This window comes from Ictalurus furcatus, chromosome 7 (assembly GCF_023375685.1).
Source record: "Ictalurus furcatus strain D&B chromosome 7, Billie_1.0, whole genome shotgun sequence".
Classification (NCBI taxonomy): domain Eukaryota; kingdom Metazoa; phylum Chordata; class Actinopteri; order Siluriformes; family Ictaluridae; genus Ictalurus; species Ictalurus furcatus.
In genome coordinates, this window is record NC_071261.1 from 34661195 (window position 1) to 34688707 (window position 27513).

Consider the following 27513-nt stretch of genomic DNA (forward strand, 5'->3'; position numbering starts at 1 on the left):
CGTGTTCTTTTACTGACGTTCAGCTACGTAGAGACAAACCACTCCAAGTGGAGAATTATTTAAGGCTAAAGAAATCTTCAGGGTTACAGCCAAGAATTCCCAGACCAGGTTACGCTCCTGCCTAGCCCTATACCTATACCTTATGTTCCATGTGATATAACATCTCAAGGTAACGCAATCCACTAAGGAAAATCTGAGACTCCACCAGAGTCATGTACGTGTCTGTTCCTTCCGCAGGTAATGTCACATGTTCCCACACATATAGAACCGGAGAGAACCGGGTTCCACCAGCCGGAACGGCAGCGCATTGCTGCTATTTTTCACCGTCACTATTTTAAACACCTTGGCGTGTATAAAAGCTGCAGCTTCCCTCATGAACTGTGTAGTTTGGTTTGTGGAGACACCTGATGAGTTCTACCCAGACCAGACCAAGTGTTTTTTCATCCCCGTTAGATGAGGGATCTAAACTTACCCAGAAGGCATTGTTGTGTTTTTCCTTTTCTAGTGCTGCTTTTTCCTCTCAGTGTGAGATGTAAAAGAACAAGAAGCTGAATAGATCTATTAACCTCAGAGAACAGTCAAAAACGTCATAACACAACTTACTGTGATTTGTGGTTCTGTGTTTTAGCACTTTACTGTGCTGATAAAAGAGAAATGTGGATGTGACATTTAAATTTTAGTATTTAAATCCTGTATTATGACAAAAATATCATATCATAATACATTTATTTCTATGATAAGCATCACATTATTTATGTTTGTTAAACAAAGTGCTAGTAAAAAACTGAGATCTCTGATACTTTTAACATCTACAAAAAAAACATTATTAACCTATAACACTAAGTCTAAACCATCGGTTCCAGTTTCTCTAGATTGTGTATTTAGTTCCTTCAGGTTCAGGTAAAATGTCCTCCATACAGGAGGTCACTACTGAAAAATCTTCACTCTTCAGCTTGTTGGATATAACAACAGTAACCAAGTGGGACAGGACTCAATGAAGAGCTGTTTTTAAATCATTCAGCCAAATGACCTTTTAACTTCTATTTTTTTTTGTTTATCACTGTATGAGGGAATCTCAGGAGACATGCACTTCACATGGAGTTCCTACTTCCCTTTCTTTACATCTAATCTTACGGTTAGGTCTTACTCTAAAACCTAACACACGTCTCTGTACAACTGTTTATATAGACTGAAAACCAGACATCCGGAATATATCATCATTTCATTGTGATTTATTAAGGCACAAGTCTCTTATTGACAATTCTCATATTAAAATATAACTAATCTCTGTATCATGCTCAGGGTGGATCTGGAGTCTATCCCAGGAATACTGGGTGTCAAATACACACACACACACACACACACACACACACACACATACACACAGTAACCCAAGGTCAGGCTCGAACTAGGAACCGTGGATCTGTGAGGAGATTACAGTACTCACTGATACAGCACCAATTATACATTCTTTAAATAAATGAAATAAAAGCATAAAGAGAACACAACGTACAGTACTGTAAGTATAACACTAACACAAAAGTCCATCACTTCTAAAATGACAGCTAGGCCCAAATAATTTCAGTACAGGATGCTGCAGGACACAATGACATTTACACACACACACACACACACACACACACACACACACACACACAGAAAATGTTAACCCGGAAAGCTTTCAAGTATTAACAATATGAAAGGGTTAATACACTAAAAAAGTACTGCTGAGTCAGCAAGAGCAGACGCAGTAGAGAACGTCCTATAGCTTTATTTATACAGCGGTTAATTCCGGTCTAATCTGACTGGACGAGCGGCGTTCTGAGCACGCAGATATTTACTACAGCATGAATAGACTTTTACAAAAAGTACACAGTCTGACCTGATAAACTAATGCCAGGCTATCAGTCAGTCTGAGCGTTACCATGGCAACACGGAACGCTCTATCCAGCTGTGGCTTCTTATTATATAATAGGTTATTTGAGTCTGAGATTTCAGTCGGTCCATATTCATTTCTTGTTTATAGAAGTGTTGTATAAAGCAGCGTCATTCATCACTCATGTGCTGCACGCTCATAATATAACCCCAGTGCTGGTGATGTGAAACTTCAACAGAATAAACATCACACTCACACCTTGCAGCTGTACAGGAGTGATCTTTAACAGTTTGGTTATGGCACTAGTCCTCTCTGTGCCACACACACACACACACACACAAACACACACACACAAAGACACGATTCTGTACTGTGTGCATACCAGTACTTTGAACACCACCACCAAAAAAGGGGGCAGGATCGCAGAAAAATGCCTAAAGGTTGGAAGGTCTACAAAATATAAAAATATTTGTCAGGAATAGGGTTTTTATCACTAACTGATATTGTCTCTCACTGCTTATAAACATCTAATATTGCATGAGAACGTAGTGTCCTGCTACATGTTCTTGCCAGGAACTTTAGAAGGACACTACTACAATTGTAAACATTTGTGGACATGTCTTCCAATTCATGGTTTGGTCCCCTAATTTCCAGCAAAGAGAAATCTTAATGCTAGGTCACACTGCGACATTCCTGAGGGCTGAGTGCTTACATCATTGTGGTAACCAATCTGGATTGGAGAAGGTCCTTTCTTATTCCGGCATGACTGTGTCCTTGTACACAAAGAAAGCTTTGTTTGTTGAGTTTCTCTACCGTGGACAGAGCTCCAAAATATTTGAGATGAACAGACTGAATGTTTGTTCTTAAAATCAAAATGACAAAATATTAAAATGTTCATGTGGCTGAATGGAGGCGAATCCCAGCAGCCACGTTCCAGGATCTAGTGGGAAATCCGGTCATAAAAGCGAGGATGTTTTAATAGAAAGGTCATGCTCATGTTCACTCGGACATTAGTGCCTTGATTATGGGTTCCTCCAGCCGTCTCCTCTGTAGGTGCCTCACTGGACTGAGTAGGATGTACCGTGTGCTTCAGTTTTAAGTTTAATTCCTTTTTAATTGAAATTAAGCAGGGAAACTGAAGTGAAATGTAAAGGTAGTTTTAAAAAAAATGCTCAGGTAATAAAACAATTTGGACATTTTTCCTTTCCGCCATCAACTGTTAGCTCTCCATGGCATGAATAGGGGATAAAATGCTTCATACTCGCTCTGCTATGACGCTGTATCTCTCTCTCTCTCTCTCTCTGCATGCTCTTCCTTCTCTATGGCACAACTGGAAGATAAAAATAATGAAACAAGTTAAACATATATATCATTAAAAACTGAAAAACACATAACATGCTTAAATCGATCTCTCATACATTACTTCACTGAATGGATGTAGAATGTTTACTGAGAGTGTGCAGAGGTTAGTGACTCCATCTGACTGACTGTTATTAAACGCTCAACACTGGCATTCCAGCATGCTGTCTGCTTCTGGTACTTACGTGTTATTTACCAACACTGTGGTTCTCGTTAGGTACACAGATATCAACCCTGCAGCACCAACCAGCAACACCACAAGTCCCACTATCAGTTCCTCCGGCGGTGCGCTCGTCTGCTTTATGTTTGTATCTGGAGAAGAAAAGGTATGGTTGTAAACAACACGTTTTGTACATGTTGTCATTACATTTACACTCTAGGCTAAAAAATGTTGTAAATATATTTTGATCGAAGTTTGAAAAGTTCTCTTAGACCCATATGATGCCGTACTGTTGAGTCAGCAGTTTTTGCACATCTACAGTTATATAAATAAATAAAAATTCTACTCCCAGCCCAAACCAACGACGTACCTTCCACAGAGACATTGTAAACATGAAGATCTTCATTGTGCTTTCTGTCCCGGACAATGTAGACTCCGTTATCAGACACATTTACAGCTTCCAGCGTCAGGTTTGGGTAACGGAGTGATACTCTGAGGGAGTATGCATCTTCACAATGTAGTGATCCTCCAACCACAGTACAGATTAGTTCACAGCATGGACCAGATGAATCACTGGTGTTATAAATCACCTCCACTGGCCCTGGTATGGGCAACACCAGGATCAGATCTTCGCCAGGCTTAAGCTGAACTGATGACGACACGGCTAAGAAGAAGAAGAGAACATTAGGAAAGTGTGTATGTAGATATGATCACTAAAGCCTGGTTTATGATTCTTCTCTTAACAAAACATATCCGAATCAAAGTTCTGAGAATTAATTGTCTGTCATAACAGTAGGAAGAGCTTGGCTGTCCAGGACCACGGTGCAACACATAAGAGTACACAAGACTACACTACTGTAAATACACGGACCAGAACAATAAACACACAAGACAGCATATTCCAGTGTGAAGAAAAACTGAAATACATGTCATTGTACTACAGTGTGCTTGAAAGTTTGTGAGCCCTTTAGAATTTTCTATTTTTCTGTAAATATACAACCTATATCATCAGATTTTCACACAAATATTATACTTGTTCATTTATTTATTGAGGAAAATGATCCAGTATTACATATCTATGGGAGGTAGAAGTATGTGCACCTTTGCTTTCAGTATGTGGTGTGACCCCTTGTGCAGTAATAACTGCAGATAAACATTTGGGGTAACTGTTGATCGGTCCTGCACATCGGCTCGGAGGAGTTTTATCCCGTTCCTCAGTACAGAACAGCTTCAACTCTGGGATGTTGGTGGGTTTCCTCACATGAACTGCTCGCTTCAGGTTCTTCTACAACATTTCTACTGGATTAAGGTCAGGACTTTGACTTGGACATTCCAAAACATGAACTTTATTCTTCTTTAAGCGTTCTTTGGTAGAACGACTTGTGTGTTTAGGATCGATGTCTTGCTGCATGACCCACTTTCTCTTCAGATTCAGTTCATGGACAGATGTCCTGATATTTTCCTTTAGAGTTCGCTGGTGTAATTCAGAATTCATTGTTGCATCAGGGATGGCGAGTCGTCCTGGACCAGATGCAGCAAAACAGGTCCAAACCCTGACACTACCACCACCATGTTTCACAGATGGGATAAGGTTCTTCTGCTGGAATGCAGTGTTTTCCTTTCTCCAAACATAACGCTTCACATTTAAACCAAAAAGTTCTATTTTGGTCTCTTCCATCCACAAAACATTTTCCATTAGACTTCTGGCTCATCCATGTGATCTTTAACAAACTGCAGACAGGCAGCAATGTTCTTTTTGGAGAGCAGTGGCTTTCTCCTTGTAACCCTGCCATGCACACCGTTGTTGTTCAGTGTTCTCCTGATGGTGCACTCATGAACATTAACATTAGACAACGTGAGAGAGGACTTTAGTTGGTTAGAAGTTCCCCAGGGTTCCTCTGTGACCTCGTGGACTATTACACATCGTGCTCTTGGAGAGATCTTTGTTGGTCTTCACTCCTGTGGAGGGGAACCATGGTGTTGAATTTCCTCCATTTCTACACAATCTGTCTGACTGTGGATTGGTGGAGTCCAAACTCTTTAGAGATGGTTTTGTGACCTTTTTCAGCCTGATGAGCTTCAACAACTCTTTTTCTGAGGTCCTCAGAAATCTCCTTTGTTCATGTCATACATTTCCACAAACACATGTTGTGAAGATCAGACTCTGATAGATCCCTGTTCTTTAAATAAAACAGGATGCTCACTCACTCACACCTGATCATCATCCCACTGACTGAAAACACCTGACTCTAATCTCACCTTCAGATTAACTGATAATCCTAGAGGTGCACATACTTTTGCCGCTCACAGATATGTAATATTGGATCATTTTCCTCAAAAAGTAATGACCAAGTATAACTTGTCTACTTTTAGGACAATCGTGTGAAAATCTGATGATGTTTTAGATCATATTTATGCAGAAATATAGAAAATTCTTCACAAACTTTCAAGCAGCACTGTACATCCTCTGATTACAGTGTGTGAGGCCAGGTGGAAAAGGCAGGTGTAACCCCTACCCCAGTGTAGCTTTGTCACTAGTCAGTAGAACAGGTGAGGACACTTACGCTCAATGCAGACCCACACATGACAGAGGTCTTCAGCATTGCACTCACAAGCATAGAAGGACCTCTTAGTGTAATCAGCTTCCATGATGGTGAGAGAAATATATCCTTTACTGTACTGATCATAGGAGATCTGATATCCCTCCTTCGAGCTGCAGGATGTCTGATCACACTGAGCCAGAGCATCATCTGGCTGATAATCCACGATCCACTTTAGGGATCCAGGGCACTTTTGTTCACAGGTGAGGTCAACAGACTGATGGAGCTTCGCCTTCACCGTGGTGAAAGACAGTGCTGATACTGAAGGAGAGATTATTCTGATTTAATATCAGGGTGGAAATATGTGAAGCTTATTACTACCCAAGATGTGGCTGTACTTAATCATCCTGTTCCATGCATGGCTCCATACTGTTATGGATAATGTTCAGCTCTTTAAAATCAATATCGGTGAGAAAATCTTCATATGGCACCTAATTAAACCCCTTCATAAGGACTAGAAGAGCCCAGAGTGAGCAGAAAGTGAGATCACTCACCAATGTTGAACCGGAGGATGAGTAAACACTGTACACTGTGAAGAATACTGCAGGATTTCATGTCTGAGAACACACCAACCGCATCAGCACTGCACAGGTGAGAACAGGTGTGTGGAGAGGATTCTGCGTCAGAGCAAAAAGCAATCTCCTCGCTGGAAATTAACTGAAATACAACACACACAAACATACGTGTAACATTGCTTTTCTTTTCTGGCATGCAGATAACGTACCACATTGAAAGGCAAAACCTTCATTGCAGTGGACGGGAAAGTTTACATCCCAGGGGTTGACTTTACATTTGTTGAGGACATCAGATTCATTTTTACACACCTGGGGATAGTACACGGGCATCAGACATATGGACTGCGGGCAGGAACCAGTCTGCTAAAGACTTTACTCTGACCCACAATGTGAATTTAGAATCCGAAACTGCAGTTTAACTGAATGATCTGGAAAAAAAAGTGCTATACTCGATTATTCCACTAGGAGGCAACAAACTCAGCTAATGACAAAATAATTTACGCTTCTTTGTGGAAAGTCGTTTCTGCCACGTTTAAAAAAAAGTTTAAGGTAATTGGAATTTTATTTGTCAAAATGGTGACTTTTTTCTCGCAATTTTGAGTTAACATCTCGCAATTCTGACTTTTTTTCCCCCTCACAATTGCGAGTTTACATCTCACAATTTAGACGTCCGCTTGACATTTAGTAAGTTACAAAGAAGGCACAAAGCTAGTCAAGACAAGAAAAGCCAGACCCTAACGTATGCGCGTTACCTGAAGTTGTCTAAATTACAAGATATAAATTCACAATTGCATTTTTTATTAGATTTTTTTCTCCGTGGCAGAAACAGGCTTCCAAACCTCCTACCAAAAATAACTAATTTAGGGATTTCACACCAACGAGAGTGCAATCCCAACTTTTAAGCTTTTCATTTGTAAATAATTTTGCAAACTATGCTGACTGTTGAATATTTGTCTGTGCCAGTGTAAGTATTTCCAACACTGCTGATCTCCTGGGAATTTCACACACAACACTCTCTAGAGTTCATACAGAATGGTGCAAAAAGCAAAAAACATCCAGTGAGCATCAGTTCTGTGGGTGGAAATGCCTGATGAGAGAGGTCAGAGGAGGACAATCAGACTGGATTGAGGAAGGTTACAGTAACTCAAATAACCAGTCTGTCCAACCGAGGTGAGCAGAAAAGCATCTCAGAATGTACACAATGTCGAACCTTAAGATGGATGGACTACAACAGCAGAACAACCCCCTTTTTATTGATGATGGAACTCATGATGGTAGCAGCAGAATGAATTCAGAAGTTTACAGGAACATTCTGTCTGCAGACACATTCCGTGAGGCATAAACAACAGTTTATATACTGTGGTTGGAAGAGAGCTCATTGGCCACGTAGTTAATAAGGGTGAGGGTGACGTTTTAATCACGACACACACCCCACAACATGAGGAAAATATCGCTGCTCTCCATGATGTTCCTCTAGCTCTGATACTGCAGTAAGATACACATCTGAATGGAGAAGAAAGGCGAGACTGGCTAAACCTTAACATGGTACTGCTAGTGATCTGTACAGGTCATACAGTCAATAATTATTAGGAAATGATCACGTCTTTCACTCACGTTGGTTTGCTAGTTGTAATATCAGTACAGTGAGCTCCAGCGTAAACATAAAATGAGAACATACTGGAGAGAATGCAGAGAATGAGGGTGTGTTGGAACAGTGTAGAGCAGGACATTAGTCTGAACATTTGTCTAGAGCTTCAGACTACATGTTGGAATGTGTGTGTGTTCATGAGACTCGACTGGCACGTGCAAAACCATCAGTAACCACGCCCTTTACTTCATCACCAAAACTGGGATAAAGTGCATTATGGTATGGAAAATACTAGAGGAGACATCACGGCCCACTGAACTGTAAAAACAACAGAACACTATTCCGAAATGATCGTCTGTGCAGCTGTGATGTAATACAGATGTTTGACTCAGATCAGATAGTATCAAGGGAATGGGTGGGTTCTACTGGAAGCCATTAACAACATCCCGATCCACACGTGCACTTTACTCTCGCTCCATATTTAAATATTTATCAGTTAAAACATTCATAAAAAAAAAAAACCTACACTGAAAACATAGCATTATTCAGGATTTAGCAACTCAGACTGTGCAGGAGCTGGAAACCCAGGACTTTCAGCCGGGGAAGAGTGAGACACAGACACACCCACTCTCTCTCTCTCTCTCTCTCTCTCTCTCTCTCCCCCCTTTCTCTCTCTCTGTGTGTTTATCTGTCTCTCCCCTTTCTCTCTCTCTCTCTCTCTGTGTCAACCCCCCCCCCCCCATCTCCTCTACCTCCCCTTTCTCTCTCTGTCTCTGACACACACATGCACGTGCACGCCCAGACACATTCCTATTACGTCGTAAAGTTAAACCACGGGGCTTTTTCAGTTATGTTTGGTCCGTCATTTTTCCAATTGTTACATGATAAAAAAGTATAAATCTATGAATATATATAATGTATATATATATATATATATATATATATATATATATATATATATATAATAACATATATAATATATATAAATATATCTGCGTCCAGGTGGTGCTCGGATCTGAGTATTATACACACATACTGTTCACACGGTACAGAACTACTGATGAACTATTAATGCTGTTTACATCCAACCACAAGCAGATACACAGACGGCACTCTGTGTTGTACACGATATCGCCAGCACTCACGAGACCACAGATCCAGATGTTGTTTTCATTACCGCTGCGGATTTTACCCAGTGTAAACGTCATTCAGTTTTTCCGGAATTCCCTCAACACAGATGTTTCTACTAGAGAGCAGATTGTCCCCTACACAGATGTACAAGTCACTGAGCCGAGTGAACACACGGAAGAAAACGTCCCAGGACTCACCAGCGTAGCTACAGACATCTTCAATCTTTCCCTCACCCTGGCTGCAGTTCCTTTCTGCTTCAGGTCCACCACTATCATACCTGCAACCCTGGACCCACTACAGTGCGAGTACAGGACAAACAGATCCATAGAAAATCTCTAACAGCTGGAACATTGTTGTTGAAACAACGATAGGAGACTTACTTACAACGTACACAGCATTTCACAACGAACCGTTAATGTGGTCCTGCTAAAACACAGGGAGTAGGTGTGTGTGTGTCGTCATCAAACTACAGCTCGGTTTAAACACAAGCACATTCCATTAAACGGCACTATATTGTGTGTGTGTGTGTGTGTGTGTGTGTGTGTGTGTGTAATGTTAGTACCTGTGATAACCACGCAGAAGCAGCGACACCTCTCTCTCTCTCTCTCTCTCTCTCTCTCTCTCTCTATTTCTTTCTTTCGCTTTCGCAGCCATGACACTCTGGGTAAACATGAGAACTGTTGATAGATATCAGCGTCCAACACACACACACACACACACACTTGGCAGATACCCCAGCGCTCACAGCTCCTCTTTTTCAACAATAATAAAAGCCTCGTGAACAGATCTGTGGTTGTAAAGGTCAGCTGAGGTTATGTGAGGATCACATGTGAGGTCACTGCTGAATTTAGGGTCGCACCAAAACCCCTCTGAAGCCCTTTAAAGGGTGACTGCAGTGGAGTATTGAACCCCACTCATCCCCATGTTACTGACTGGACACTGAGACAAACATATGAGTTACTTTTACATTTCTGGCATTTGGCAGACGCCCTTATCCAGAGTGTCTTACATTTATTTCACTGATACACCTGAGCAGTTGAAGGTTAAGGGGCCAGCAGTGACAGCTTGGTGGTGCTGGGACTTAAACTCACGATTTTCTGATCAGAAGTCCAACGTCATAGCCACTGAGCTTCCACATCCCACATCTCTACAGATTATTTTCAGGAAAAGAGTTCTGTCGTTTATACAAGTTCAGCAGACCCGGATATCTCCCCAATATCTCTGCTGCCCCTTCTGTATCCCCAGGTGTGTTCTGAATTTCAATAAAGGTACATCTTCTCATAAAAATGAACGTGATGTCCTCAACAAACGGATGATGCAATGAAGGTTTTGCTTTTCAGTGGGGTACGTTATCCTCCTGTCACAAAAGAAAAGTATTTCAGGTTTGTTTGTTTTTTTCAATTTCCAGTGATTTTTTATTTATTTATTTTTGCTCTGGGAAGGAATCCTCTCCATACACCTGTTCTCATCTGTGTAGTGCTGATGGGGTTGTCGTGTTCTCGTGTAGCGTTCCTCTGTGGAGAAACCAAACACAATCTGCTTCACAAGAGAAAACTGGACTCTCCAACAAACAGAAAGCGATTTATTAATACAGAGGGCCATCTGAGAGGAAACGCAGAAGGTTAACTAATAAATGTCCTGCGTTTCAGAAGAACGGTTTAATTTATCTTCTTTTTCATCTTAATTTTCAAATAAACCAAGTGAAAAAGAAAAGAGTCTGTGATGGTGTATATCATAACACCACAAAAACTGAAATTACATCAACAGGTCAATCACAATATCCATTAACTTCCAATACAGTCCTGAGGGAATGAGGGATTTTGTAGGTAAACCCGGAAGTTAGCATCACCATGGTTACCTGACAAAAAACCAAGAGGATTGTTCCATTGGCTTTTAGGTGTTTTGCAGAAAATAAACTCTGAACAACAAACTTCAGGATTTTTACGTTTTGTTCAAGATAATATTCAGATATATCACAACTTTTATGAATTTTGAATAAATAAGTGCATAAATACAATCTCTAGAATTAAAACGCTACACTACACCACGGCTGCATGATTTCCCGCGGGAGAGTAGTGTAAATTGTCCGATAGCGCCATCTGTTGGTGTGGAAGAGGATGTTTCTCTTTTTGTGAGAAAATTTGTTTATGTAGGAAATTTTAATTTACTCAAAGATTTGAAGAATGGATTGTATTTATTTCTGAAATATGATGTAGTCTCATATTTATATATATATATGCAGTTCTGAGTAAAAGTTTTAGGCACCCCACTTTTTTTTTTTTTTTTTTTTTTTTAAGTACAAACTTTATGACTTCTATTGAGTCAGTACAAAAACATTTTAGATTCCCAAACATTAGTTTTCCAGCACAAAATGTTACAGAAAAATGTTTATCAGTAAAGAAAGCAGAGTATTAAGAAGTAAGATAAACTTTTCAGACAAAAAAAAACCCATAAGTAAGGCTGATGGGTTCCACTGTAAAAATAAGGAGTGAGTTCGACAGTCAAAGTCTCCAGAAGAACCGTGTCTGGTTCTGCAACATGCTCAGTAACACTTAAAAACTTACAGCTCAGTTCCTTATAAATCTGCACTTATTCTACCTGAGAATACTCATTTTTTTTTGTCAGACCAAATGTGAACTTGGTTTTCATTGTTAATGTAGAAACATTTAATTTAATTATTTTGAAGGCATCTTTGTTCTACAGCATTTCTTTGCATGAGCCTAAAACTTCTGCAGTTCTCTGTGTGTGTAATTTATTTATTTATTTATTTATTTATTTATTTGTGAAACAGGACATTTATTAGTTACACCTCTGCGTTTTCTCTCAAATTGCTGCTTGTATTTCTGTTTGTATGAGAGTGGCGTTTTCTCTTGCAAAGCAGATTGTGTTTGTTTCCGAAATGGTAATTTATTTGTTTAGTTTTGGCACAAATTTATCTCTATATTCCTCATGCTGTCCAATGTTCACTCCTTCTCCTGTTCAGCATTGGTGAGTGATCTCACATTCTGCTCACACTGGACTCTTCTAGTCCTTATAAAGGGGTTTAGTTAGGTTCCAGATGATGATTTTCTCACCAGTATTGATTTTAAGGACCTGAACATTTGGAACGTATGGAGCCTTGGGCCATAGATTACGTGGACCAACATCAGGAACAAGATGATTAAGTACAGATACATCTTAATAAGGCATGACCATTGCGTTGTGCTTCCACACTGGAGGGATTTCCGGTCACCACCTCAGGTCTCAGGGACATCTCTGGTCGCTTTCAGTAACGCTGTAGACACTAGAGAAGTTTACATGCACACATTCTGGCTCATCTGTGTCTTTATTGGTGGGAAAAAAAGAGACCGCTCTTTTGGCGTATTTCTGGGTGAAAACCCATAGCAGCGTACTCCGACGTGGAAAGGCAGGTCTGCTAACGGGTGAAACACTTTCGCCATGACATTTTCAGCCCGTCTCGATCTCCCCCAGACACACAATGTTTTCTCTCGTTCGCTTAAAATGGTGAACAGAACTAAACAGAAAATGAAAAACGTACCACATTCTGTCTCTGATTCAGACTCGGTGAATGGACTAACAGACGTAAAAGGACGCAAACACAATATTAAAGACATACAGAAATACAAGCATGAAATTAAACTGGGGAAATGATAAACTGTGTCTGTTCTTAAAAATCTCGTGTTTCTCAGAGTTACTGTGAGCAGAAGGTGAAGATAAACCCCGACCTGCTGACACTGAACTTTCAATAAAACTTCCTTTAAAAAGAAAAAAACCCACACGAGTCAGGAGACTGAGATTGATTTCATTTTCATCTCGAGGTCATTTTTGTCGCAGCTCAAAAAAAATAAACCACAAACTGAAATTTTGTCTTTAAAGGAAGTGGAAGGACAGAAACAGGAAGTGTACAGAGCGATTATCAAAAGTGTGATTTCTGTACAAATCTGTACAATCCCGCCAGAGCGACGCCATGTCCAGACAGACACCTGTCTGTCTCTCTCTCGTCTCTCTCTCTGACCGTCCGTAGAAAATATAAATATATCTCAGAGGTAAAAAAATAATCAGGTAAATTCCGGTACAAATAGAATAGACATGTTCTGTGTAAAACCAGACTACGCTAACCAGCATCTCGTCCACCGCAACTTTGGATTGTGACAAAATCCTACAATCAGGATCTGTAAAATAAACCCCCACTGTCCTATTTGTATTTGGTATGGCCTTTGGTTTCTGCTCCATCGGCAATTCAGTGTTCTTTACACCCCAGGAAAGTCCATTTCAGCACAGACGGGGGAGTCCTGCATCACAAGTGTTCTGTAATCTCGGAAGAGTCCATTATGGCATAGGCGAGGGGAACCCGAGTCCGTCCTGCTTCAGGAAATCAACCTTGGAAGAGTCCATTTCGGACAGGGGGTCTATCTCTGTCCTGCTTCAGCAGTTCAGTTCTCTAACCTCAGAAGAGTCCATTTCGGCGTGGACAGGGGGTCCGGATGTGTCCTGCATCAGCAGGTCAGTTCTCTTTAACCTCTGAAGAGTCCATTTCATTGTGGACGGGGGGGTCTGACTCTGTCCTGTATTTTTTAGTTGGCCGTTCCGCACTTTGGCCGTCTTGTTGACGCTTTAGTGATCCGTTCCGTTCACAGCCATTGGAATCGCGGGACGGGTCGGTTCCGTCCAGTTGCAGATTCTCGCGTTTCGCGTCCATGTGGGCGGAGTCTGCGTTTAGGACGGAGCCGTGTGTGCTCAGACCTGCAGCAGAGAGTAATCGGTGTATTAATTTACTGTAATATCGTGTTAATATGCTAAAATAAACAGTAAAATGTGTTCATGCTCACCGTTGTGGGTGGAGCCATCTTCTCTCTCTGATTGGCCAACGGTGGTAAGGGGCGTGGCTGCTCGACTCGACGCTGCACTCTCAGTCTCATCTAACAGCCGATCCATATAATCCCTGAAAAACCGGTATAACAGAGCACGCCTGCTTATAATCACTCGATAACGTCGCATACGGCTTCGTAACATGGCTACTGAATACTCGCTTCTGATTGGCTGGCAGGTCTGCGCTCTACGCTTTTAATTACTTGGTAGGCAAGTGAACATGTTTTATAGGAATGAAACAAACACAAACATAGAGTTGTAACCATAGCAACAATTATACTGCACTAGCGTGTTCGTAAGCAGAGGTGTATATTTGGTAGGGAGCACGTACGTCACGCCCGGGTGAAGGTTGTACTTCCTCTTTCCGAGTCGCGTTTGCTGAGCGAAGAAGTCGTATCGCTCGGATTTCTTCCACATGTAATAGAAGGCTACGCACTCTCCCACTGACCGCGTCCTGACCTGAATCATACAACGTTACTGCGTCGGAATCATCAGCATCACCGCGTCGACACCGATACATAACGCGGAATCTTACCTTGTTAGCTTGGATGAGGTGAAAATCTTTCCCATAAGCCTTTAGGCCCTGTTCAAAATGTCTACATTCCTCCTCCGTCCACACAGACAGCTCTTCTGCGGAGGAGAAGAGATCAGACAACTGTACATACACCCTGAACGATGCTGACGCAGATTCATTCTAGCTAGCGTTAAACGAGTGTTAGCATCATGGTGAGGTTTTCTGGACACTCTCACCTCGGGCCGCTTTAACGTTAAACCGCAGTCTTCTCAGAGCTTCTTCTGTGTCAAAGTCACACTTTACTAGTTCATACAATGCCTGGGCGCACACACACACACACACACACACACACACACACACATTTTCACCTACATTAATAACACCCACACATCAAAATGCTAATTACCTGTTCATTTTCGTTATTGTGTGATTACCTGTTCGTTATCTTTGATGTGAGAGCCCTCAGGTATGGCGTCGACCCCGGTCTCGTCCCCGGTGCGTTTACACGCCTCTGTTAGGAACTCCACCACCGTATGTTCGGGGAGGAACTCTGGGTTCCAGAGCAGCTGATCATCATTCTCGTAGACTGAACACCGACAGGAGAAAGTCATGAAACACACACACACACACACACACACACACACACACACACACACTTAACCCTGCTAGCGTCTCTCTGTGACGAGGTGATGTGTGTATGAGAAGCGTACCTCGCTCGTTCTCTTTATATTTACAGAGTCCTGCAGGAGTTTCAGCCTGGTACATCGACCCCACCATGATCTCCTTTCACACACACACACACACACACACACACACACACACACACACACACACACAGATGATCAGCCATCACTCACACACAGTACAAAGCAGGAAGGAACATAAAACAGAGGGAGCGTTTACTTTTTTCCAGTCCTCTGAGGGAACGTAGTCCTCATCCTCCTCAGACTCCTCGTCCACTTCGTTATCTGGGGAAAAAGGCGGGTTTCCGTTTACACAGCTGTCTGATACGCACTAGCGGTTGACTGAGTGATGGGGTTTGATAACTGATCGTGTTATCAGCAGAAATCCACACCAAGAGTTTTTCCCGGTTGCGCCGGTTACGGGAGCGGCTGAGGAGGGCCCGCTGTCATTATACAGCACAAGAGCGGCCTCTAGAGGCGAAATAAAAACCATCACTGATGCCTCCTGCTGCTTCTCGGTTATAGTTCATGCCATGTTTCTAGGTTATAACTAAAAAAACACACATTTGACCTGTAATATTTAGGATTCCTCCATAAGGAGGAAGCTTATTATTATTCTCATTATATCCCTAAAGTGTCCAATAATGCTGAATGGGAAAAAGTTTTAAAATTTGGCACATTGATACTACAGGCCACGAGTAACTCCCACACTACAAATGGCCCACAGGTGGCGCTACAGGCCACACCCAAAATGTACATAATTTTCTCTCCACCCCTTAAGTCCAAAATGTCTGAAAATTGGTGTACATGCCTTATTTCTCATGAGGAACAAAAAAGTCATCGGGAGCCATAAAGTCCACCATGATAGATTTTCCAGTACATTGAAAATTTGCCCAAAATTACAAAAAGTTTCTCCTCATGAACCGTAGGTCTGAGTGACTTGAACTGTGGTACATATGTGTGGGATACGTGTCTTTCTATAGGGTGATGAGCCATAAGGAATCATAAAAACTGGCCAAACTATTTACATATTGGTGAATTGACAACTGTTGCATGTATTTCTTGAACATTAAGCTATGGACTTGATCTGTACTTGATCTGTTCAGCAATATTTGACTTTTATTGTTATGTTTTCATTCAGGTTGGCAAGTATTAGCGTGGTGTACAGGTGAGTATTAGCGCGGTGTACAGGTGAGTATTAGCGCGGTGTACAGGTGAGTATTAGCGGAGTGTACAGGTGAGTATTAGCGTTGTGTACAGGTGAGTATTAGCGTAGTGTACAAGTGAGTATTAGCGTAGTGTACAGGTGAGTATTAGCGCGGTGTACAGGTGAGTATTAGCGCGGTGTACAGGTGAGTATGAGAACAGTACTGACTGTTGAAGTATCTGCAGTTCTGAGAGCAGAGAAGTTCTTTAGCGGAGAGAGAACGACCTTCACCACCACTCTGACTGTCCACACCATGAGACACACTCTTCACACATTCGTCCTGGAAAACACACACACACACAATTATAAAGATTGCAAAATGAATAGAACTGATAAAAATTTTAATAATAGTATGGATATACTACACACCCTCAGCCAAAGCTATAAGCACAGAGATGACGAACAGATTAATAGTGAATATATTAATGTACAGTAATGTAATGATCAGCGCTGAGAGGAAGTAAAACTCCAGGTAACGCTGATCATACGGAGTGGTTCACCTTGTTCCTCTTGAGCTCCCCGGTGCTCCTGCTGCTCTCATCGTTATCCACCTCCTCTACTTCATCATCTTCATCCTCCTCCTCTCCGTCGTCTTCCTCCTCCTCCTCCTCTTCCTCTTCCTCGGGAGAGCCAGAGGCCTCATAGCCGTACAGACTGCGCAGCTCCTGGATCGGCATCTCGCCTTCCTGCTCACGAGGAAAAACCCAACACCGTTCACTATACATACTACTGTGTGTGTACTGTGTGTGTGTGTGTGTGTGTGTGTACACGCGTTACCCGTGTGAGCTCTTCTATCTCTGCGGTGAAGGTGGTGTCTCTGGTCAGATCCTCGTCCTCTCCTGTACGTTCGTCCTCAAACTCATTCACTCGCTCTATGGACCGGTCCAAATCCACACTGTCTGATCCCACAGACACTCCTGTACATACACACACACACACACACACACGGTGTGTAACCACCACTGGGTTATATATGAACAGATAAAAAGTATGAATGTCGTTCTGTAACAAATTAATTACAACTAATTGTAGTTGTTGGTAAGCTGCTGTGGTATAAGAGGAATAAAACACTTGGGGACGTGCTGTTAGAGGAAAATAATCAACTTCAGTTCACCCCAATCACACCACCCTGTCACTCAGTATTTTACTGTAATACACACACACACACACACACACAGTATGTATCACTTTACTATGCTCTCCAATACTAATGTATAATAGAGATTATATGAAGGTACGTATCAGACACTCACCTGGGCTTGAATTCCCCAAGGAGGACTGTAACAGAACACAAACACACTGAAGGTTAAAACCATCACGACACGATGAAAGACCAAGAACATCTGAGAACTGTAGTTTTATATATATATATATATATATATATAAAATATGTAGTAGCATGATTCTTCATCTACAGAGTAACGATACAAGACGAGAGTAGCATTAATAAGAGAGTAAAGATAGAAGACGAGAGTAACGAGAGAAGACGAGAGTAACATTAAGAAGACGAGAGTAACGATAGAAGATGAGAGTAACATTAAGAAGAAGAGAGTAACGATAGAAGACGAGAGTAACGATAGAAGACGAGAGTAACATTAAGAAGAGAGTAACAATAGAAGACGAGAGTAACATTAAGAAGAAGAGAGTAACGATAGAAGACGAGAGTAACGATAGAAGACGAGAGTAACATTAAGAAGAAGAGAGTAACGATAGAAGACGAGAGTAACATTAAGAAAAAAACGACTTATCGGACATTTTCGATTAGTATAAATAAAAGAATTATTTTATCGCCGCAGTTCTGGTATAAGATTAGTCAGGACACTGGTGGCTTTCTGTGTGTGCAGTTTCATGACAGTGTGCTTAACTGATGGTGAGCGGGGGGATGGGAAAGGGGCGGAGTTTGAGCTCCCTGCTGGGCAAACAATTCACACCTCTCCATGAAAACACTGAGACAGCGATAAATCGGAGAGCAGGAGTAAAGATTTTTTGATAGTAAAACGCCGTATACAACTGCCACAATAAAATTATAACATTTAAACCAAAGATCGGACTTGTGTAAACGTTTACTACCTTACATTACCTACATAGACGAAAATCCAGTTCACTCGCGGTTTTATAAATCATGCACATTTCCATCGGTATAAAGTCCATCAGCTTTATTGAAGAAAACAAATGCAAAGTTCCATATTTAGTCACAAATGTCCTCTTCAAAATGCATTAAGTGTTTTGGTATCCCACTCCTCTGGAATTTAGTAAGTAGATATAAACTGAACTGAGAGACATTCTAAAAAACCTAATCTGCTTTGGCTATGCTGAACAACCTGCCTCCTAAATTATAATCGGGCAGTCTAACTTCATTGACACCCACTTGGACCAATTGTAGATACTTCTAACTTTCAAACAAGCCCAAACTCGACATGATTGACCACTCAGAGGCTGAGAAAATCAAATGCGTAATCAGCACAACCAAACCCTTTACGCGTGCGTCTTGAGTTGTGTGTCAGCGGTACAGGCCAATCAGCACAGTGCTACAGGGCCGTGCAGAGAAACTATCAGGAAATGCCAGCTCTGCTCTAGTGGTCTTCCGGCAGAACTTTATACAGCAGGGTTTTGCATTTTTTGCAGTTTTTTTTCCTCATCGCTAATTTTCTACTGGTTTATCGGAGTCTTATAGTGGCGACGTGCTCCCGAAAAAGCCTGAATGCGCCACAGCCTCTGGAGCAGTTATTTCTGAGTGGCTCTTTTTTTTTTTTAGGAAGACTATGTGGATTGAGTTGAGGGGCTCTATCTACCCCCCAGAGAAGTCAGAGGAGAGGGGTCACTCGTGTGTCTATCATTTGAGCCATTCGGAGAGCAAGTGCTCCTTCACCTGGGGCTCTGGCACTATTTTTAATAAACATTATATTTTATAAGTATGTTTCAGACTTTTGTGTGTGTGTGAAATTACACACTGTGTTACAGAGTTCATGCTACTGCCATTTGTTTTCATTTGGTGCCATTTGGAGAGGTTATTTTGTGCCTTTTTAAAAAAAATGTTTGCTATTTCTAGGAGTCTGCCATTTTTAAAGGCTTTGTGCCATTTAGAGAGGTTTTTTGTCATTTGGAGAGGTTTTTACCTGTGTTTGGATAACCTTACACACAATTTTAGTGGTTAGAGATAACTTCCTCATATTTTGGGTGTTCCTGGACAAGTACTTTTGGCATCTTTGAGACCAGGAATGGGGTTGATATCAACATTTGCTGTGAAGATATAACATTTGTGTTAAAAGTAAATAAATTTTTTTTTATAATAAAAATAATAAATAAAAAGAAAAAAAAAATCTGAATATACTGCCCCAGGTAGGCTAGGTAAAAGAAGAAATACTTGAGATGACTACTAATTCTTAAATTCTTAAGTGTCTACTTTCATATGAGCCATTAACCAACTGTGGTGTGTGAGATCACAAAACAAATCAGTGCTGAACACAGGGACCCCAAAACAGACACAAATGCCATTTTTTGGCTACCGGCAAAAGGGGTTAAGAAGACGAGAGTAACATTAAGGAGAAGACAGTAGAAGCTAGAAGTATCTACAATTGGTCCAAGTGGGTGTCAATCAAGTTAATTTAATAATTTAGGAGGTGGGTTGTTCAGCATAGCCAAAGCAGATTAGCTTTTTTTAGATGGTGTCTCTGTTAGTAATTAGTTTATGGCTAATTACTAAATTCCAGAGGAGTGGGATACCAAAACACAGCATTTTGAAGAGGACATTTGTGACTAAATCTGGAACTTTGCATTTGTTTCCTTCAATAAAGCTGATGGACTTTATAGAGTAACATTAAGAAGAAGAGAGTAACATTAAGAGAGTAACATTAAGGAGAGTAACGATAGAATAAAAGTTAGTTAGAATAAGAATTTAGTAAAGTTAGAATAAGAATTTAGTAAAGTTAGAATAAGAATTTAGTAAAGTTAGAGTGATATTAGAATATAAGAATAATATTATAGTTATAAGTAAAATACTGTGTATTAAATCTCTGTTTTTGGATTTTAATTTGCCAAAACTGGCGTACGTGACCACTAAACTTCCTCCAACACACACACACACACACTCACTCACTCACTCACTCACTCACTCTCTAATCCCGGGTTAAACGGCGTTAATTCGCTGTAAACTCCGACACTGAGGAGATATTATGATTTCTTCCCGCGCAGTAAGTTTTTACCTCAGTTTTGTCTCCACATAGAGAGTTAGCTTTGCTAACACTGCTAGCACTGTGTACTCATTATCCAGCAGCATCACTCCACACAACTACAGCCTTAATAACCACACCGCTTCCCCTCAATAAAACACCCGCTCCGCTCCCACTACCGTCTCAGAAATAACCCGGGATCATTTCATAATAAACCCAGGCTAACAGCGCGAGCTGGCTAATAAGTTTGCAGGATGAAAATAGTCAAATCCAACAAGTTTTAATAACTAAAATCGATCAGATTTATACCGCGCCACAGAATAAAATCCACATAGTATATTTTTAAAATACAAATTTCTCAGATAATGCACAGATTGATAAAATTAAAGTATAGGCTTTTTTTGTTTATTTTTGTTTTTAAGAAGAAAAATCATTTAAAATTTCGTTTCTCACCTCCGCCATATTGGCTCTTCTGAAAAGTCCCGGATGTACCTGCCTGCGCATGCGCAGCATCTGGCTGCTTCTCTGAGGTAAAAAAGTAAATAAACAATGAAGTATTAACAAAGTGCTAAATGTATATGAATGAATGAACATTTGTGAAAATGTATAAAATAAATCATCAAATTATAGTGTTTCAGTCTCATAATTAAAAAAATGAATTAATGTAATAATTTGTAGTTAATTATAATGAGTTATTTAATGTAAAATGTATATAACGTTTAAAAACTTATTTAATTTTGAAATCTTAAAATTCTGTAAGTAAAAAAATATATAAATAAATATAAATAATAATACTTTGTTTACAAATTAATTTGAAAAAATTGCCATTTTAATTGCATAATTTTATTTATTTTACAATTTATTTACTGGTTTATTTCTGTACAGTGGATAAAAAAAAGATTTTTACACACCCCTGTTGAAACCAATGAAACTAAAATAAATAATGTCAGAACTTTTTCAGTGTGAAGTTACAGCGTACAAAACTTATGTGAAATACAATCAGAACCATTTTAGTGGAAAATGGGGGGGGGGGGATGGGGCTTACAATAACCTTTTTTGTTGCATAAGTATACACCCCCCTAAATTAATACTTTGTTGAAGTGCCTTTTGATGTAATTACACCACTCAGACTTTTTGGGTAAGAGTCTATCAGTGTGGCACATTTTGACTGGGCAATATTTACCCATTCTTTCTTGCAAAAACATTCTAGATCCATCAGATTATGGTCCATCAGATTAGGGGTATTTTGGTAACACCATTCCTTTGTATATTTGGATGTATGCTTTGGGTCACTGTCGTGCTGAAATGGGAAATTCCTCTTCATCTTAAACTGACTAGCAGACACCTGAAGGTTTTGTATTAAAATCGGCTGGTATTTGTAGTATAGCTGGTATTCATGAGTCCCTCCACCTTGATTAAAGCCCCAGCTGAAGAAAAGTATCTCTAAAGCATGATGCTGCCACCACCGTGCTTCACCATGGGGATGGTGTTCTTTTGGTGATGTGGGGTTTTTATTTATTTTTTGCACCAGACAAACCTTTTGGAATTATTATAACGATTGGAATTGGTCTCATCAGAACATAACACATTTTGCCACATGGTTTGGGGTGATTTAGTTGAGCTTGTGTGGTTTTTTGTGAGAAAGGGCTTCTGTCTAGCTGCCCTACCCCATCGCCCAGACATAAAGAATATGAGAGATTGTTGTCACATGCAGAGAGTAATCAGTACTCATCAGATGTTCCTGCAGCTCCTTTAATGTTACTGTAGGTCTCATGGCAGCCTCCCTGGTAAGTTTTTTTTTCGTGTCCTATGGAGAGAGATCCTGTCCTTGGTGATGTCACTGTGTTCCATTTTCTCTACTTGTTGATGATGGCCTTCACAGTGTTCTATGGTACATCTAATGTTTTGGAAATTCTTTTATACCCTTCTCCTGCTCGATTCCTTTCAATAAATGAGATACTGTACATGCTTTGTAAGCCCTTTGCAGAACATGGCTTCAGCAGCTGGATGAAACAATGAGGATCTTCTATACCGCTTACTCCTTTTCAGGGCCACCTGGAGCCTATCCCAGGGAGCATCAGGCACAAGGCAGGGTACACCCTGGACAGGGTGCCAGTCCATCGCAGGGCACAATCACATACACACTCACACACCCATTCATACACTACGGACACTATGAACTCCCCAGTCAGCCTACCATGCATGTCTTTGGACTGGGGGAGGAAACCGGAGTACCTGGAGGAAACCCCCGCAGCACGGGGAGAACATGCAAACTCCGCACACACAGGGCCACGGTGGGAATCGAACCCCCGAGGTGTGAGGCGAACGTGCTAAGCACTAAGCCACTGTGCTCCCTGATAACAGCTTTATGATCATTATTATTGAACATAGACTGAATGTGATTGGTTCATTATGAACACAGCCACATCCTTAATTATAAGGTAGGGTGTATTTTAACTTTTTTTATTTTCCTGTTTTTCCCTAAAATGTTTCTCATTTTTATTTCACTTAATTTTATATGTTATAATTTCACATTGAAGGTGGAAAAAGTTCTGACATTAATTATCATGGTTTCCTTTCTTTCTTTTTACATCATAAAACCTGCCATTTTATTAGGGGTGTGTAGACTTTTTATATCCACTGTAGCTCTGCAGCTTTTCATGTCATTATATACAGAATTTCCCCTTTTTAATAATTTTATTTAGGTAAACTGTATTTACCAGCATGCAATATCCATTAACAAAAAGGGCAGAGACGAGTTATTAACAGTATTTTAAATCACATAAATCATATGGAATGTCATAGTGTCTATTTATAAAACGAACATAAACTCTATGTTATTGCATGGCATAATATGCAAATAATACACAATTAACAAGAATATATACACAATATTAAACAATCCATGTATACACACTACAGACCAATGTAAACAATTATATACATATAAAAAGTAAAAATATTGTATATCTTAGAGAACAAGTTACATCCAATTAAAGACAGTTAAATATCTTAGTGTTTAGTATTTATTGAACAAACCATAATATACACTAATATGGTGCACTCCAGAATTATTGGCACCCTTCATAAAAAGGAAAAAATAATATTTGTGTAAAATAAACATTACATATAAAAAATTGCACACAAGCAACTATTTCCTTTTTTCTTACAGCATGTTTTGTAACCCTGATACACTAACACGCCTAAGCAATGTTGTAAATAAATAAATAAAGCAATGTTGTAAATATTATTTTAAGCTTGTTTACTGCCCAGGAACTCTGTTATTACTTTTAACCATTTCCTGTTTCCCCGGGGTATAAATATGATATTGCTTACATGTAAAAAACCATTTTCATCCATTTCCATTGGACACACTAAAGAATCTTTAAGAGGCAGCTGGTTGTTGACTGCAAATCAAGGAATGGATATTTAAAAAATATTAATATTAATTAAAAACAGATCGAAATTTGCCAGGAATTAGACACATGAGCACACTTCACTCACTCCACACAGTTTAGTTGATGTTTATAGAACTTTGTCAAGTTTGAAAATCAAATGTTAAACAGTTCTTTCATAGCAACAAGCTGCTTGGAGGCTCTGTACGATTGACTAACATCCATCCCTTTCTTAATAAATAACATTTATTATATCAGATAGATTCTCCAGAACAGACCGTTTTATATTCCAGTTATAGTTAATGCTCTTTATGATAGATTAACGCACATGTTCATGTTAACAGCCCATTCCACTCAGGTCACTGATTCGGTCTATTTTAAATCCAAAGCAGTTTTTACGAGTGTCTCTCTTACGCGACGCTCTTCTCCTCCACAGCATGGACCAAATCTTTTTCTTCACACTCACATCCGACTCTGTTCTGTTCATCATCAGGAGTTCTGAATCTGCGTTCACTGCTGCGGTCGTATTCATCACCTCCTAAACACACACACACACACACACACACACTGTAACTAAAGTATTAGGTTTGTTTAGTATCATACAAAAAGTGTGTTCACTATTATAGTGCAGTAAAATAGAATCTTTTTTTTTATCCATTAGCATCACGACATCAAACACCAGACGTTTCAGAAACCAGGCACAACTGCAACAATACAAAACTTTAAAAATACAGACAAATAAAATATATATAATAATCATATTCTTTGTATTATGTTACGTTGTTAATATTATTATATTATGTTTTATTTGATAAGAAACTTAGCTGGATCTGTACAATGTACAAACGGTATTTGTAAAATTATTCAAATGTAATAAAAGAATAAAAAATATCAAACCTTTTGACATTCTTTTCCCATTTTTTTCTTTTCAAGTTGAGTGATTCAGCATAAATATGTCATTTTTGAAAACACTAAACTGAGGTCGGGTCTTCACATACATTGACTTGACTTTGACTTTATCGATGAGATATTTCTGCTTATTTGAGGTATTTGTATAAATTTTGTGTGTAGCTTTTTAACGAAAATAAAGAATAAGCTGTTATTCCATGTAATGCTGTGAGATTTCCTGGCCTATAAAAAAAAAAAACTTGGACGTTTGTAGGAAAATAGCGTCTTAAAAATGAATCTATTAAAATTAGCATACACTTTAGTAAAGAATAAAGAATGCGAGAAATTGTGGATATGAAAATTGTACAAATTCTGAAAACACACATTATATACACGTGCAGTAATAACTGTGATTTGTTGATCCCTAAGATTAACTATGACAGCTAGCTAAAAGCATGCGGGGTCGGTGTGGAGGAGACAGAATCCAATTGCACAGTACTGCTCCTGAATCCACTGCTCTGGCTGAGAATCAGACCCAGGTGAACATGTTGTAGAACATCAAGCAGTAGTTCCATATCATCATCACAACACACACACACACACACACTCACACACACATATATATTAATCCATGAGTTTGGAGGTTGAACCTTTGACCTACGAAGGTATTCTTCCTTCCTCCTTCTCTACAGCTCTTATTGTTATACTTGAGGCGTTTGCCGTAACAGTTTATGATGTGCTATCACTGCGCTGGTTTGCTCATGCAAATGTTTTCAAATTGCCTTTTGCATTTTAAAATGAAGAGAAAAAGTTACACGTTCAAAAATATGCATATACGTGGGGGTGAGGCCTGAAGCTATAAGGGTGGAACTCTAATTCAATTGAATTAAAGCTCAGGAAAGTCAATTAGGATGTGTCATCGTTTCCAGATGTTGAGATTATTATAATGTAGCTTACACTCTCACATTCACCTGCCCAATCAGTTACCTTCTGAAATCCAAAAACACTTCACAATCATATAAACAAACAAAACCAACAGATGGGTGACATACAGGAAAAAACAAAAAAAAAACCCTCCTCCCTCAGAGCAGAGATACTAACCATGAGCTGGAGTGAAGTTAGTGGTTTAGCGCCAGACTTCAGAAACACGCTGATCATCAGGACCCCATACACTAATGTGTAGTGTCTGATAGCCATCACCTGTTCGTTTGGAATAAACCTGATCTACACACTCATATTTATAACCCAGCTATAACCATGATGTCACCACCTTCGAGCGTCCTCCTTATCTCCTGATGATCATGTGAGACACAGGCAGCGTGTCAGTCATGGCGTAGGGTAAGTGTTACAGCGATTATGACCTGTAGACCTCGATCTGACCGAGTTAAACAGCTCATATTATAACGCAGTTCATTTACTGTAAATGCGGTGGCAGGTGGTGCAAAAAAACACATTGAAATATTATAAAGCATCTGGAAATAAGCTGCACTAATGATAATTATGCAAACACAGGAAACTCCCATGAGGTTTAGAACTCTTAAGGTTATTTAGTTGTTCCTTTGGGGGACACACATAAAGGTTGAATATAGAACCCTACAATATAATGTTTTTCCTATCAGAAAGGGCTCCAAGTAGAATACTTTTTGGAAGCTAAGAGCACTTAATTATTCAAGAACCCTTAAGGAACCCCATGGGATGCTGCAAGGCTATGGAGCCAAAGTCCTTGAAATTCCATCTGGCAATGTCTAATAATGACTAACTATAGGGACGGAACACAAAACTGGCTGGTGTTCTAATAAGAACAATAATGATGAACTATGGCATTTGGGAGAGAACCTAAAATTGGCTGGCATAATCAGAACACTAACTATTAACAGTCCTATGAAAATGACTTAAAGGAGGCAGTGAGTTGGGTATGTGCTACCAGGGATGGATCTGTGATAGAGATTCCTGTGAGTTCTGCCTAACATTTTGGGACTTTTTAACCAGGAGGGTGAGGCTTAAAAATCCCCCAGAATCCAGGATGGCCATCTTGGAAAAGATAGGAGTACCATCCACCAAGGAGTCCAGTGTTTTGTAGGGGGAACAGATATCACAGTCCTGAGGAAAAAGACGTAGAAGCTTGGTGATTTGCAAAACAATCTAATGCAGCAAGGCACGAGTTGATGAGACAAGTCCATTTTTCTCCTTATGGCCCAATCCGATTGGACCTCTCTCCCTGGGTATGCTGTAAAAGAACGGAGGGGGGATATCAAAAGAGCACCTGGGCATATTCATCACAGTGGAGCACCACTCCCCTTGTCCGGCTTCACAAAATCTGCACAAGTACCGATCAGGCTCAGCGGTGGCCACTGACTCTCAGGTCCTTCTCGAATACCTTCTAACTGCTGTAACATCTTCTGGGTTCCATAGTTTGGCAGTATGCATTTGGAAGATCTGGGATAGAAATAAGACAGCAGGCCTTTGAGAACTAATACACCACTACCAGTGTGGTGGTGTTACCTTCAGAGACTGGGAGGTCTACACCATTGTCTATTTAGAGATGTGATCAACTGTTGC

At 40.1% G+C, this 27513-nt stretch overlaps 2 protein-coding genes across 5 annotated transcripts; both read right to left on the bottom strand.

Annotated features, from left to right (window-relative positions):
* Window positions 1-1122: 1122 nt before the first annotated feature.
* Window positions 1123-9773, bottom strand: LOC128610601 (uncharacterized). Of its 3 annotated transcripts, none has more exons than XM_053630017.1 (7): window positions 9614-9773; window positions 9427-9523; window positions 6490-6652; window positions 5960-6256; window positions 3766-4059; window positions 3421-3547; window positions 1123-3206 (listed from the first exon to the last, which is right to left on the bottom strand). In XM_053630017.1, exons 1-7 carry the CDS (start codon window positions 9625-9627, stop codon window positions 3146-3148), a joined length of 1053 nt encoding a protein of 350 aa, XP_053485992.1. In that variant the 5' UTR covers window positions 9628-9773; the 3' UTR covers window positions 1123-3145. The 3 variants fall into 3 exon arrangements, with proteins under 3 accessions (XP_053485992.1, XP_053485993.1, XP_053485991.1); XM_053630018.1 differs by having other exon boundaries at window positions 9610-9773; XM_053630016.1 differs by having other exon boundaries at window positions 9427-9773.
* Window positions 9774-13017: 3244 nt separating this feature from the next.
* Window positions 13018-19742, bottom strand: mier1b (mesoderm induction early response 1b, transcriptional regulator). 2 transcript variants are annotated; one of them, XM_053630012.1, is made up of 13 exons: window positions 19619-19742; window positions 17756-17780; window positions 17280-17419; window positions 17003-17188; window positions 16671-16782; window positions 15516-15580; window positions 15323-15395; window positions 15047-15198; window positions 14849-14930; window positions 14634-14725; window positions 14430-14557; window positions 14059-14171; window positions 13018-13972 (listed from the first exon to the last, which is right to left on the bottom strand). In XM_053630012.1, the coding sequence occupies exons 1-13, from the start codon at window positions 19670-19672 to the stop codon at window positions 13734-13736; spliced, it is 1461 nt and encodes a 486-aa protein (XP_053485987.1). In that variant the 5' UTR covers window positions 19673-19742; the 3' UTR covers window positions 13018-13733. The 2 variants fall into 2 exon arrangements, with proteins under 2 accessions (XP_053485987.1, XP_053485986.1); XM_053630011.1 differs by having other exon boundaries at window positions 14634-14728; window positions 19619-19741.
* Window positions 19743-27513: the final 7771 nt, after the last annotated feature.

Bases quoted from the DNA above. Each gene is read 5' to 3' on its own strand.
- LOC128610601 (XM_053630016.1), bottom strand. From the start codon at position 9,555: ATGGATCTGTTTGTCCTGTACTCGCACTGTAGTGGGTCCAGGGTTGCA. The intron at 3,548-3,765 runs GTACGTCGTTGG...TTTCTTCTCCAG, and splicing joins TTACAATGTCTCTGTGGAAG to ATACAAACATAAAGCAGACG. The intron at 3,207-3,420 runs GTAAGTACCAGA...TTTATCTTCCAG, and splicing joins ACAGTGTTGGTAAATAACAC to TTGTGCCATAGAGAAGGAAG.
- mier1b (XM_053630011.1), bottom strand. From the start codon at position 19,672: ATGAGGAAGTTATCTCTAACCACTAAAATTGTGTGTAAGGTTATCCAA. The intron at 15,581-16,670 runs GTCAGTACTGTT...CTTTTTCCCCAG, and splicing joins GAACTGCAGATACTTCAACA to ATAACGAAGTGGACGAGGAG. The intron at 13,973-14,058 runs GTGAGCATGAAC...TCTCTGCTGCAG, and splicing joins AGATGGCTCCACCCACAACG to GTCTGAGCACACACGGCTCC.